The 14842-nt window shown below is 42.7% G+C and overlaps 1 protein-coding gene across 1 annotated transcript in view; it reads left to right on the top strand.

Annotated features, from left to right (window-relative positions):
* The window catches only part of T265_04020 (hypothetical protein), a gene marked incomplete at both ends in the record, with an annotated part of 34975 nt that overhangs the window by 7702 nt on the left and 12431 nt on the right, over positions 1 to 14842 (top strand). Inside the window, 3 exons of the mRNA XM_009168638.1 lie at positions 7884 to 8036; positions 9472 to 9601; positions 13262 to 13320. Of these exons, the coding sequence (XP_009166902.1) occupies positions 7884 to 8036; positions 9472 to 9601; positions 13262 to 13320 (342 nt within the window). The remainder of the gene's footprint in view (positions 1 to 7883; positions 8037 to 9471; positions 9602 to 13261; positions 13321 to 14842) is intronic.

Raw genomic sequence — 14842 nt, 5'->3', positions numbered from 1 at the left:
TAATAATAATAATAATAATAATAATAATAATAATAATAATAATAATAATAATAATAATAATAATAATAATAATAATAATAATAATAATAATAATAATAATAATAATAATAATAATAATAATAATAATAATAATAATAATAATAATAATAATAATAATAATAATAATAATAATAATAATAATAATAATAATAATAATAATAATAATAATAATAATAATAATAATAATAATAAAGGCTCATCGACTGTCTTAGACACCGCAAAGATGTAAGAAATGAATCGATTAATTTTTCGACGGAACCACCAGGGAATACCGCTTTATAAGGCTGTTGTGCTTGCGATATGTTTAGTGGTAAGTCTGTGCCGCATGGCTATATACCCTCAGAAAACCTGGTATTCTCAACTAGCATTGAGCACAAGTATGATTAAAAATATCGATGTCTTCGATACGGTTCGCTCAGTGGGTTAAGAATTCCAGCTGAATGGATCGCCTTCGTGGGTTCCATCGTCCGTTCTTTGGTTTCATGCATAACAATGATTACAGGTTTTATAAAGGGAACCCACAAATCGGTCAGTAGTGTCTGTAAAATCAGGTTATCCAATTACACACCTTCACTCCGCCACCTTCTTTTACACTTGCCAAATATTGCAGTGTTTCAGATCTGGGTACCGAGGATCTGGTGGTGATTCCATTGTTTACTTGCTGTATCCTACCATATCACGGCTTTCTACCTGACCTAAAAATCATGGATCAGAAATCATTTGATCCACAGCTGCTTTGTTATTTCTTTCATTGACGGATCACCTCGATTCATTTCAAACTGAGGATAGATTCCTGTTTCTTATTTCTCGCGATCTCTACTAACACCGTCTTCATCGCCCCCCATGCGTAAGAAATAACTGCGCATCGCCCGGGTTTGAATGAGCCTTGGAAACTCAGGAATACACTGTGTTGCGTAGTAGCAGGTGAATGTCTCCGCTCAAGTTATACCGAACCTAGGCAAGAATGCCTTGCACTTGAGTCCTATCCTGTAATCGCATGCGCACTAACACGCACGTCACATTTAGGTTTGGATCATTCTTGTTTATGAAAACTGTCTTATTTGACTGCTGTTCTTGCTCCAGTGCCTTAGTGCCTGAAAAATACTCACCGACGAAGAACACAACAGCTTTATGACAGCAAGTGAGGTCAAAAGTCATAACAGCCTCGCGCTATTTAAAGGGCATTTTTTGACATCAGTCCAGGTTGTCTGATAGGCGTTTAGTGAACACCCATCAACATCGACCGTACTTCTATGGAATGTCTTGTCATAGTCAGTCATGCTTCTATGACGTATCTGAACACTCTTCGACTTTTGCTGAATTGATTAAGTGATTGACTGGCCTAGATGCTTACCAGCTAGTAGATTTTCAGGATCCTAGTGGGTCCCGGGCATTCTGAGGTTTCTTTCAAGAATCTGAACTTCCTGATAAAAACGCACCATTTTATAATACCTAATAACACCGTCAGGAGACATATCGAGTCATTTAGAAGCTTGCACATTGGTTCCTCGGTGTCTTTAAAATTATTTGTATCAATACGCGAATTCATCAGTGGCTTTTCATCCCCAAATCAACAGCAAGTTTGTGGGTCTGGATAAATGGCATGGCATATTAGGCCGTAGCTACCGTACAATTAGCAGGGCCTTTGAGGTGGGTTTGTCAACTCGTAGATGATACAGACAGACCCGAATTTACGGTCGGTTGTGGATGTTCCCAGTTCAAACAGTTTCATTACGCTTAATGTAGCACTCAAATGGCTTACTTATGTTGCATTTATCTGCATCGTCGCTGCACTGAAAGTACTCTTTTGCCTGATAATTCAGAATAAGGGTGACAGTCATCTGGTCGTGAATTTTTTCTAGCAGTAAATAAACCTCGTTCCATTGTACGTAGCGCGAGTACAGCTATATACATGCTTTGCAGTTTCAACTCTCGCAGTGCAACAGTGGCAATGGCTTACATTCGAATCAAGTGAGCGAACGTCGAAAGCAGTGTATTGTGGCGAGCAAATGACATGACAAATCCATGCCCTCACCTCGATATTCTCAGGGATGATAACCCGATGAACTGTTAGTTTTCAAAAGGAACTGACGAGATACCCTGGCGGAATCAAACAGTTGGACTAACATGATGAAGACGAAAACGGCGCTGGGAGCCGGTCACATATGTGTCTGAGGAAGCCCGAGATTTGGAGATGGTATCAACACGATGCCATCACGAGTGAAATTCGCGGTATCACAAACGTGGGACGAATCGACGGTTGAAGTATTCACTACACCATCCGAATTGACGATCGCAGTTTATATATGGCACTTAAAACGTGGGCACTTTTTGGTTACCGTGAGATCCACCGGACATAGCATATTTACATGGGTGCATAAGGGTACTGACCCTAGCTAGATTGTACAAACGAACAAATGAAGGAGCTAAGAGTTCGTGAAGCTGTCTTTTCCAAATTTTCGCAGATCATTCAAAGTGAATCGCTTTGACGGTTGTCATACACGATCATTTTGTTGCCAATGGGATAATATTTCAACAGCTTGTAATGCATTGTTGTTGTACAATGCGTGGAGTGCCTATAAATGCTTTGCAGTACGGAACTGGCACTCACGACGGCAGAATGGCCGGTTAATCTCAGTGGCCACTGTCGTTTGCGTCAATATTTGCTTAACAAGTCTGGAGAGGAAAATCTTGGATTAAGTGTGACCCTCTTCGGTTGAATTTCGATTTCCTGAGGAATTACAGAACGCAGGTCAAGACTCTCCTTGACTTACGTGGTTGAGTAGCACGTAGGTGGGCAGACACTGTAAAAACAATAAAAATACCTATTTGGTAGTTTTCCACCTACATGCCGATACTTCAATCGTATTTCTGGATCTTATTATGACGTGAAGTTTATCCGAAGCGGTCAACCGAATCTGGAGGGAATTAGCGACAATACATTGTGGAATTCTACAGTAGACATAAGTGCGAGCTTTAATTTGTTGAGGGGTTTTACTCGTATTCTAGTTTGGTTGCTTTTTCTTGATGTGTTTACGGGTTGACGGTTATTAAGTTTATTGATTGAATTTCTCTAGTATTTGTATGATCCTCGTTCAGTGGTGGATATGGGGAAGAAGCCAATGTCCTGTGCTTGTTTATCAAATATCTTCCCATGTGTATTTATTGTGGAGCATTCAGGTTATTCTTATTTTGTCTCCTATTTGTTACTATTGAGAACACATTCGAATATTGTATTGGAAATTAATCAAATCAGGAGCGGATGATGGACCTACCTTACCTACATTGTAAGTGCTATTGCTGGCAGCTGTCTTAATGACCGTTGTTAACTTTAGGTACTGGTAATCAATCGAATAGGATGCATTATGGTATTTGATACGCAAATCAAGAAAAAAACTTGGCTCGTCATTAACCTGTTTGTAGACGACGTTTGGAGCCGCAAGACCCCAAAAGCTTCAGAATGTGCGATTAGCCGAATATTATGAATGACACTAAATAGACAAGACAGTTGTAACCTTCATAGTGTTGCATTGCGTGAATTGCTGCGTCCTCTGACCTGGCGAAGTGAATTGGTGTGCATCTTTCACACAAACAGGAAAAGACGTGCATTTCCTAACAGTAGCCATCGTTCTCCGATGGGCTAGCCTTCGATCGTTACAGAACAAGAATTTGAAAGCAAAACTTTGTAGAATCTACTGTGAAGAATATTCTGCGGCTTTGGACTTTACACTCATAAGCTTGAATGGGGTAAGCACACGACCGTCTGAACGTAGACCTCAATTTGATAAGAATGTTGCTGACTAGGTGTAAGTTGATGTGGTTAGGTTCCATTAAGATACGAACAATGACGCATAGATAGTATTTCCCACTTCAACCGTTTGACATGCGGTACTCATGGGCTGGTGTTGTTGCTTTAATTTCCTCATAAAATTGAATGTGTTACTTTTCACATACTTTTCTGGGCTCATCCTAAAGCACTTCTAAATTTTCCTATGAAACACGTGTGCGTGGTTTGTGCTATGTACGGCACACAGGATGTACTAGTTTTTTGTACGTTGGACCGAAATGACCATCTATGGACGAGGAATTAGGCTGATTTCAAACATCGTGACAAAATAACATCCACGTAGATTCGCTTTCCAAATCCCGAAACATCTACAACAACAATGGTGTGCTGCATTTATAGGCAGCGACACTTCTTCAGCAGAGCAATGAGTAATGATTCCTTCACTAATATCCGTTCGCTCATGACCGCTGCCTTATGTGGAGGCGTTTCATTTCCAAGTTGCCCATCTGCACCCATTCTTCCAAAGTTTAGTTAGCACAGATGACTCGATCAATTAACGGCAGTTTTAATAAGTGCTCGATCCGTTTAACAAATAGAAGTTGAGATGGTAGTTAGAAGTCAGGTAGATCAGTGAATTCGCGATTAGATTTAGTTGATTCTGGCCACTGAAACACAAACATCCCTGTAACATGCAGAGGATGTAGTCTACCCACAAAATTGATAGAGTGTGACCAGAGAGTAGGTAAATCCTCCTAAAGCCATCTGGCGCACCTCTCCACATCGCATATCCGCCTTTTCCACAGCATTCGAGTACTTCTTCAGGGTCACTGATTACGAAACCACTGACCACATTTTCGTTCACACACACCACACGAGTATATGCTCCACTCTTGATTTGTTTCACGGCAACTATAGACTTTGGGCACTAGTTAGAGTTCTCTGTCCGCTGTGGTTCTGGAAGTTGCCAAGGTAGACGAGTTGGACAGGTAGTTTGACAGATTAATCTGCGCAAAAGAGGTTTTAGTTCAATCGCACCAAGTTGCAGGTATACTTTGGATTCTGCACCTTAGGATCAAACAAAAGCCGGTGTGTCGAAAGCCCTTAGGTCATTTGTATCCAGCCCTACGTGTGCAGAAAGCGAAAAGCGATTGTCACGAGCCCTCAGAAATTCACTGATGTTTTCAGCTTCACTCCAGAAAAGCAAACAGTCATTTGGTTCTGTACGATAATCTAGTTCTCGTTTTTTGAAGTCCTATTATTTTTAGATTTAAAGCATCTTCCACAACGTCACTAACTTGTCATTTGCTTGATAAATGTACGACCCCATTCCCGCGCTTCGTTGTGTCAATAAGCGACAAGTTTACATTAACACTTTGAAATGGTGAGAATTGGGGGCGTTTCTACTGACGAAGGGGCATTGCGCGGTCCAAGCGAGCCATGCATATGGACACCCAATAATTATCCCAGTTTATTGTTCAGTCGGTTTCAAGATCAATAGCCACCAATATTGGCCTTCTACCCCTGATTTGCTAACTTTGTTAAGTTTCTCGTAAATAATTATGGCATTTGTACAAACAAAACACTTTTCCAGCAGAATTTTATACGTATCAAGCTATAAATCTATATTTGGCCAAAACTTACTTATTTTATCCGATGCATTCTCGAAAAGGTCAGTCACTGTGGGCGTTTTACTTGCAGACTTTGAAGTTAATTTTATTCAGTTAGTGAAACATTCATTTGCAAATTACTTTGGTGCTAACGGTTGACTCAGCTGAATTTCTCGCTTATGTTATTCTTCAGGTCAATCTCCTGTTAGCACCGTAGTCATTTTTACCTAAATTGATTGCGCCAGATGCACCCAAGTTAATGTCCAACTGGAACATTAAGTTAATGAGAACTTGAGGCCTGCTCCTCAAGAAGGGCGAAACCATTAGTAGACTGTCGGGGTGAGGATTATGGGTTTCAGCATCCCTGTGTAGTGTATTGTTTCAAGAAAATACCTTTACTCAACTTGTTAACTGCAGACGAGGGAGCGGAACCTGCATGCCGACGATTCAAGACGTGGTTTGTTTTGATTCCAATCGTTTGCAGATAAGGTAGTCCAGGTTCCCGATTCCGTGTATATAAATCAAGTGAAGCAACTACGCTTCACTCCACAAGCCTTCCTATGAAGTCTCTCGTCACATGTAAACACTGCGAATTCGTGTGTGGAAAGGCCCTTGAAATTTAACCACAGTGTCATTAAGTGCGTGAAGGGCAATAGGATGAGCCCAGCTGATTCCACTTGATGCACATGTGTGACTCTGAATCGCACTCCTGCTTGCTTTATTCAAATGAATGTGTCTACTGACCGAATCTCAGTTTTTCTCCAGATCACCGCGTATCTTGCTGCTAGCTAGGTCGCTTAATCATCACAATTATTACCCACTCCCCGTTTCCGCAGTGGGATTGTGAACCAAACAATAGTACCCCCGATTAGGATCACCGTGAATTGGAGACCTCATGTGATTAAAGTTTTCACAACTGCAGAACGTCTTCCACGGTTACTCCCCGCGTAGTTTGCAAGTCTTCGGATTGATACCTTTTGGATGCTCCTTAAGCATTGGCGAGGAATCCACCTGGTTGTTTGTCGGAGACAACGCAACAGCCACCAGATGACTACTGCCGAGTGAGGACTGGTCAGAGCGGTAGGCAGCGTTCCAAGGAAAACACGAAGAGGGTAATGTATTCCATCAAGAAAAGGTGGCCTACTCCAGGAACACAGACTAACAGCAAACCGATAGGTAGTTCGTGGCCTCTGCAGCAGCCTCAACAGCAAACACACCAAAAATTTCCGATATAGAGAGGCTTCAAAGAAGTCGTGTACGCGTCGATCGGCTTATGTGAACCGTCATAAATAGGGAAAAGTTCGTCCAGCTTCCAAACCCAGGTAAATCATCGACCAAAAGAGCGCACACGAGCGATTATGAGCTGCGTTACTGTCCCAAGCCCAGACGCTATGTCAACGGCTGCATGGGTTATTTGGAACCAGTGCATACTGAACTTTAGTTCAGTATACTGGTTTCTTGACACGGTGGCATCGCCAGGATTGCATGGATGAGGCTCTCCTGGCCTGTGGCATTCAGCGATTAGGTTTCTTTCACTCCATTGATGGCTGGGGTGTTTGTTTGGAGGAGGTCAAACAAAGTGACCAACTCCGCAACAAACGCAACATGGCTGGTGTTTCTGCCCTGACTGGTCTCTTCGGGATTTTCGAATTTGTAGTGAATTTCAGACACCCGGTTCCTTCCACCACCTGCTGTTTTTTTTCATTTTCGAATCGCTGCACTGTAATGCAAGTCACATCTGCAAGACCCTCCTTCAACTCCACCCCGACAACGAGACATCTCGTCCAAGGCCATGTTAGTCGGAATTTCTTTCATGAACGGCATCTCTGAGCCTATAGACGTTGCAATAAGCTGTTGAAAATCATGAGCAAAGAGATCCAAACTGCCGTTCGTCGATCTATCCCCAGTGGACTTACAGAGCATCCTTTCTCCTAAGCGGGCTTCTCTTGTATTTCAAGCGTTAGCAGCCTTACGGTCTGCTTGACATTCCCTCCTAGATAATGCTCTGATAACTATCGATCTTGGCTTCATTCTGTTTTTTTTATCGCGGCTTTCTGTTTGTCGTGATTGTGACATACGTTTATTATACATACAAATGCTTCCAACCACTTCGCTGTGACTAAGATCGTGCATGACTTGATACTCGCATTGCTTACGTGGTCGAGTTAATAATAATAATAATAATAATAATAATAATAATAATAATAATAATAATAATACGTCTTATATGAAGCCATTGCGGCAGGGATGTTCTTTTGTTTCGCAGTGTTGGCCAGGTAAAATCATATGCTCACTGTAAGCTCTGTTCACCCAAAGCCCCAGTAACTCCTCGGCTGGTGACATCCAAATTTCTTCTCCGTATTGTTCGCGCTTCGGACCACTCAGTCACCTCTGCCTGAATAATTTACAAATCTTAGAGCTTCTGTATAACTTTATTTTTTCTCGTTCAGTGCTGCGCAGCATGCGCAACATACAGTGCACACACCGGATGCGCCCACAAAAGCCGATTTTTTCACAGTCGAACTCAATCATTCTCAATGGGTCGTTCCTACACGATATTCTGACCTCCAGGCAATTGGATCGGGAGCCTACGGTTCTGTTTGGTGAGTTGGATCGGACTTCCGTTTCATGGTCTTATATCGCTTGATTCTTATCAAATTCATTTTCGCCACATTATGGATTCTCATTCTTCCTGGGGTACACTAGTAAAAAAGTAATCACTCGTCCAGTTATGACACCCTCTGTGCATAGGTTCTATTTAACTCAGAAGAAGCATGAGGACCCGAATACAGTTAGTTTGCTCAAGGGATCCTAGGAAAAGTGGAAAGGTCAGGGTTGTATTCAAACCAGGATATTGCGGTGAGCAGGTTCTCACTGACTAATGAGCTACCTTGAGCTATGGATACACTGTCCGTGTATCCGCATGAAAATGTCCATAGTCGTACCTTCAGTTGACGGTTAGTTGTCTATTTTTTTTGCCTGTACTGCCTTGCGTAAACTACTTCTGACATTTAGGAAGTCAATTATCGCTATTCCTGTCTCACGTCCCATGGTAACTGCCATGGCACTACGAAACCTGGCCTGATAAGCGTGCGGATTTTGTCACATGGAGATCACGCATTGAACCTGTGATGAATAATTTTGTTAGCATGCGTCTGTCGGTCTGGTCCTGACGTTATACTGAAATGTAGAATACAGGAAAGTGTTGTCAGATTCTTGGAGAAATGTGTGAAGACATCCACCCTTCGAAACAACGAATTTCAGAGGGAGTGAAAAAGCAAAAACCAAATTTTGGCCCAATAAGTATCGCCGATGCACAACTGTTTTCACTCTGTCCGAAACCTTTCTAGAATAGTCACTGTTCCATTTCTCCTGTTGTAGCCATTCTCATAATGTTTGATTAAGTTCTTTGTCTATCACTTTTACGCCACCCCCTAACCAATTTTTTTTAAAATTACTCACTCTATGCTCTCTGCTACGTTGCTGTGAGGGCAATTGTACTGAAAAGCTTTTATCATCCGACTGATTTATGACTAGGGTGTCACGGCTGTGTGAGGCTCTTTGTGTTACCTCCTTTTTGCTGTCTCTGAGGTTCAGCCATACAAAGCATATGTCAATGCCGGAGTGTGTGGGTTTTAGGGCGGGCCTTTTATAACTTTTTTCGAGAGAAAGCAGCATCATTGCTTCCATTAATATGGACATGCTGGTTGCCTGAAGGCAGCACCTTACCGCCTTTGTACTCCCGCCGTAGCGGAGATTGCGACTTTACCGCAAAACCACCTAGTAGCACGGTTGCTCGTAATACGGTATCTCATTTGTCTTATTCTGACTTTTGGCCCTATTGATTGCAACCCTCGGAACGAAGTTGCAGACACTGCAGCCTATGGCATGGCTGAAAACTATGTACATCTGTACCTTGTGTGTTCCATTCTTTCTGTGATTCTGTTCCATTTCTTGCACAGAACACTTAAACTGACTTCGGTCACATTTTATCCTTTGTTTTTCCTCGGTTGGACCTATTGTTCCATCCGATTTCAGCTCCGCCTTTGATACTCAACTCCATCGACGAGTGGCCATCAAAAAATTGACAAAACCTTTTCTTGCACAGGAGTATGCCAAGCGAAGCTATCGGGAATTACGCATTCTGGCTCATATGAACCACGAAAATGTAAGCGCTGAATTTGCGTTTTCTTCGTTCCCTTAATTAGTATATCCGCCAGAGCACATTTTCTTTCTCGTTGTCCAAATTCGTTTTGATCTAATAGCCACCAGTTGGCGAAAGTCCCTGACCTTCATCAGAAAAGAGCCCGAACAGGATCCTTACAATCCGTATGTTGGCATTTTCAAGTTCTGAACTAGTTGGAAGCACAAAAACAAAACATGTGTTCGGTAGTTCCACTAAGCATAGTGGCGGCTACGGTAATACGGTTTCGGTTCCTGTAGAACAATGCTTATGTTCGTGATGTCGTTGACTAATGAATGCAATCAAAAGTGACCCACCTTCAGATGCAGCGCGCGAAATGGATGCTCCACTACTCTGTTTTACGGCAATAAGTTTTGCAAGATGACTTTTTCAGCTAACTCACCTAGAACCTGAGGGGTGTTCAAACAGGTCGAGGTCCCTAAATGATCACTTTTGCATACGTGGGTAGGTAGACAGTCGAAAATGCCTAATTGGTTCATTGGGCCGAGGTTCTCAACTTTCATCCTTATCGACTCGTGTCTAATACCATCCGTCCATGAAAGTTTAGCACCCCACAAATGTTGGCCTGTAGTGTTTATCCGAACTTTGGCGGAAGAAAATTGAGGTAAGCACAAGTTAGTCTCGCTCCAGTCACTAAACGGATGACTGCAGTTGGGTCAAACGAAAGGAAGAATACTAAATTTCTGTAGAGCGGAAGAAGTACTGGAGGTTGTGGAAGGTCTTACATATCTCGGTGGATGCAAAACTTCTGACGAGGTATCGATCACATCAGTCAGCTTGCGTCTTTTGTAGGGTCCACGAATGGCGTAGATGTACGAACTGTATTCATGGTTGCCAGAATGTATGCCGGGACAGGGTATCTGAGACATCATACATAGCTGCACGCTCCCCTAATTGTTCATTTCCCTTTATGCTGTACAGCATATGAATATCTCACCGTCGGCCTAATAAACTTCGAAAAGCCGGACGACCAGAAGCCACTACTGAGCGTGCCTAATTGAATTACGCAATAAACCTCCCTGGCGGGGCTCATTTTCCATCTGCGTCTCCCTACATCTGCACTGTCCCTTGTCTTTCTCCCCTTCATATTGCCCTACTGTGTTGTGACGCAACGTATCTGACTTGTACGGTCGATCGTTTCACTGTACCTGGTCAGGAAACAGTCACATTTGACCACCGATGTTTCACTGTCACCTATTAATGTTGCATGCTGTCAACGGTGCAACCAAAACAGGGGTCTTTGTTTATCTAGAAGATACCTCGATCGTGGAAGGCATCCAACGCCGTTAACTTCGATGGCTCAGTCATGTAGTAGACATGCCAAATCATTGTCTATCGAGACGAGTGTCCGTCTCAGCATGCCTTCACTATGGCATGAACTGCAAGCTGTTCAACATTTGACTCATATAAGTGGTCTTACGAAATGTGTAGGTGCTGTTGGCGCAGTCCGTCCTCCGGAATGGAGTCCCGGTGATCTTGTCTGCGCCTGTTTGGAGATATTGCAAGATACAGCGACTAACCGATTCGAAGGACGTTTAGTCCACCATTTTTCATCCAGATTGCCTGAGTTGGCATTCCGAGATGTGTGCACTCTAAACCGAACACGGTGGGCCACCACTGGGCGCTTTCTCTGTCCAATCTTTCCTTCCGAATTCTGGGCTTTTTAAAATAAGTTCTACAGTAAGTGAAAATTCGGTGTCAACGCGGTGACAGGCTTCATCATTGATGATTGATTTGGTGATTACACTGGAGCATCAATTTTAAAAGCGTATGGTGCAGGCAAACACATGATCAATCATCATGCTTTCACAAACCAGCCGCTTATTCTGTTTTCAGTCCGACGATGCTGTTTTATCCTTGTGTATGTTCACAAGCCTGAGCACGACAAAAATAAGTGGTTTCATGCTTTTGTTCATTTTTTCTTATTCTTCCTTTTTTCTCTCAAAGATACGGATGTTGCTGTTTCAAGAAGGATATGTATTGGGCTTATTCATTTGCATTAATTTACGCCTACTATCCCCCCAAATCACCATTCTCTGTTTAGTATGGTCTCAGCCGTATCCGCTGCAAACTAAAATGAAAGTGTTTTTGTACGTGCGCACATGTTCGAATGTGGGGAGCGGAAAATTTGCGGCAAATACACCACTGTTCGCAGAGGATGCGAAGTACCTTTCTATGCAAATACTAGCTAGTTACTGAGACTGTTGCGCAGGATTTGTCAATCCAGCTGTATACGAGTGATGAATCGTATGAATGATGTTCATTGCACATGTCTTTGTGATTTCCGTTTGTTTTGCAGTGAAGACGCAACACAAAAGAAATGTTTCAACTTTGCTTTGCGTGTGAGTAGACAACTGTTATGCCTAACCTCGTTCTTGACCTATTTGTGGCATGCGGTTAAAACCAAGGCTACTTGGGGTCGCTAATAACAAAAGGTGTGGCTGACGACGGAATGCAATCAACTGCTGATTTTATCAGATGGGCGTAGCCTGGTTGGTCGCGTCGCCCCTAATTAACACTTCTTACCATTCGCCACATGGTTATACATGATCTACCCTAGGACATTACTCTAGTTATTGGTTCCCCTGCTCTCAAATGCACTTATTGGCCCTGTGGTGGATGAAACATTCGACATGTCTTGCTACATCCATTTAATAAATCCTACTCGCGTAGAAACTCATGGGACATTTGTTTTCAGTACAAATCACACTGCCTTCACATCCGTATCACTTTCGGTGTTAAAACGCATGACGAATTGATCTGAAGGCTCGAGTTTATCAGAGCACAATATGGTCTGTTTGGTAGGTTAGTAGAGAACTAATATATGCAGGTCAAAGATGAGGCAACCGCAGGTTTTGACGACTGATGCGTACAACAAAAGTTCCTGTCAGTAGACGCGGTCAGGTGTGTGGATAGGTGATCAGAATCCAGTGTATCGATAAGGTACTAGATGGCACATTTGATGAATGTAATATATAATATCTATCTTTTCAACTAAGCCCGTTTCACTGAAGTTCTGCCTAGTTCGGGTAGACCAGTCCCAGATTACAAGTCCTCCCGATGCACAAGCTCCTTTACGGGGTTGGGATACAACTAATGTACTGAATGTCCTACTGTTTACGTCATCAGCTGAGTGGGTTATCGGGACATTGTTTTTATCCGAATCACTTTATAGAGAAATCAGAAAGAGCACTGAGTTTTCAATAGCCAAATGCAATACCGTCTATGAAGTGCTTGATTGTATGTGCTATCCCCTAGAACCGACCAGCATGGGGAAATCCAACATCGTGTTCACCGTGAACGTCTAATGGTAAAGCTGATATTTAGGGTGTCCACACATCTTGTCATAATACTTACGGGTAACTAAAAAAATATGCAAAGAAATATATAGGCCTGTGATTGATTGTGACCATGAATATTGTGTACATAAAATCTGCACAGCTTTAACCGTGTGGTGAAACCCTCATCTGCGATTCTCGCAAGACTCAACTAAATCTCTCGCTTGTATCGTTCTTCCCTTTTTTACTTCTCAAGTCCCGTTGCGTTTCGCGAGTGAAGTGAATCCAAGTGGTGCCTTTTATTGTACAGTACCCCCACCTATTTTGCATCTTTCCTTCGTTCCAGCTGCTCTGCTTGGTTGACGCATTCTCTCCGCAAGATAGCTTGGAGACCTTCAGTGACTTGTAAGTTCTGTTGTCTGATTTCAGTGGGTCTATAGTTCACTCAGACTGCAGCCACCACGGCGTGACTGGAAAGTATGAGAACTCTAAGCGTCAGACAACAGCTCTGAAAACGGCTGTTTTATTTTGTTAAACAGCCCAGTAGTAACGTGTAGTTGGTTAAAACCCGCTGACTTATCCAAGTGATCAATATTTACTTGTCAGGTTCAACTACCCCGGAGTCACATTCTGCCACGGTACTCGGCCTTTGTGTTCTCAGCTCTTTTCCTTCCCATGACTGCTGTTTGTGGCTACTGCGCGATTTTTTGGGAAGCTGCTTCAGTTCACCAGCTTGGCAGTCCACTTAGACTGATTACATGACATATTCGCCTCTGTTCAGTGTTTCGTTTTTCCAACCAAGGGATCTACTCACGCCCATTATCAGGTTCAATCTCACACATGGAAGTAATGTATTTCTCACTCATCTGTGATTAGCCATTCTTCTCCTAAAGAGTAGATTGTTTTGGTTCCTTGGGCCATCAGTTAGACATGGTCATGTTCTTAGAACTGCCTTCAGCCATTCCCTTTACTATCCAAATCCGTGGAACCTACACGAGGCGCGCTCAGCTGATTGCACGCAAGACTCAATGTGCAGAGCCACCAACGTATTTCGATTTGACAGGAAAGGAATGCCAGCATTCTATGTCCCTGAGTGCACCGTCCGTACGCCTGATGTATACGGCTTATGATGATCATGTACTGAAAAGAACGAAATATACACCCTGGCAATGCAGTATGGATGTCTTATTTTCTTACTTTCGAATTACTTCAAGAATCGCATCTAGTGTGGTCACACGATACGCATAAAAATAGTTGTGAATGTCTGTCGGATTTTTTAAAAATTGATTTAGGTTTCCGCCACATAGCTGTGGGAAGGACTGTAATATAACACAAAAGAGCGTTTGGACATCCGAGTTATTGTGAGCAGGACGAGGCAAGGCCTGGCTCCTCTGACAGCATTTGATGGAACCTAAAACGAACCTAAAGCCATTCGAACATATTTCTCCATCACTCACTAAACTTGATATTGATAAGCTGAGGAAACTGTCCGCCTATCAGTCACAAACCGAATAAAATGAGTGGGCATACTGACCAAGCATGGAAGGTTTCCGAAGCATTTCAGGAACAGTACTCCTCTTATACTGTGACAGTTTGACTAGGATTGCACGGGTGCGTGTTTATTCGAGTCTTTCAAATACGACTGCATCTCTAGTAAAGACGAATTCGCTTGTGTTTTCCAAGTTATAGTTGAGTGGAATAACTACGACTGGTCTGATGAAAATCTGGACAGGGATGTACTTAACATAGTTACTTGAGTCTCACAGTTTAGTTCGATTATCTGTGTGGGCATGAGCCGGCTTCTTGGAAGCTTCGAATCGCAGCCGTCCAAGCGCATATATGCGTCCATTGTTGCTTCCAGGGACAATGTTCATAGGAATCCAGACGTTCAACAGCGGTCTTACCAATGTTGGTACGCGTTTATAGC

This window comes from Opisthorchis viverrini (genome assembly GCF_000715545.1).
Source record: "Opisthorchis viverrini unplaced genomic scaffold opera_v5_62, whole genome shotgun sequence".
Classification (NCBI taxonomy): Eukaryota; Metazoa; Platyhelminthes; class Trematoda; order Opisthorchiida; family Opisthorchiidae; genus Opisthorchis; species Opisthorchis viverrini.
The sequence above is the reverse complement of the archived record's forward strand: the minus strand, read 5'-3'. Positions and strand labels throughout refer to the sequence as shown.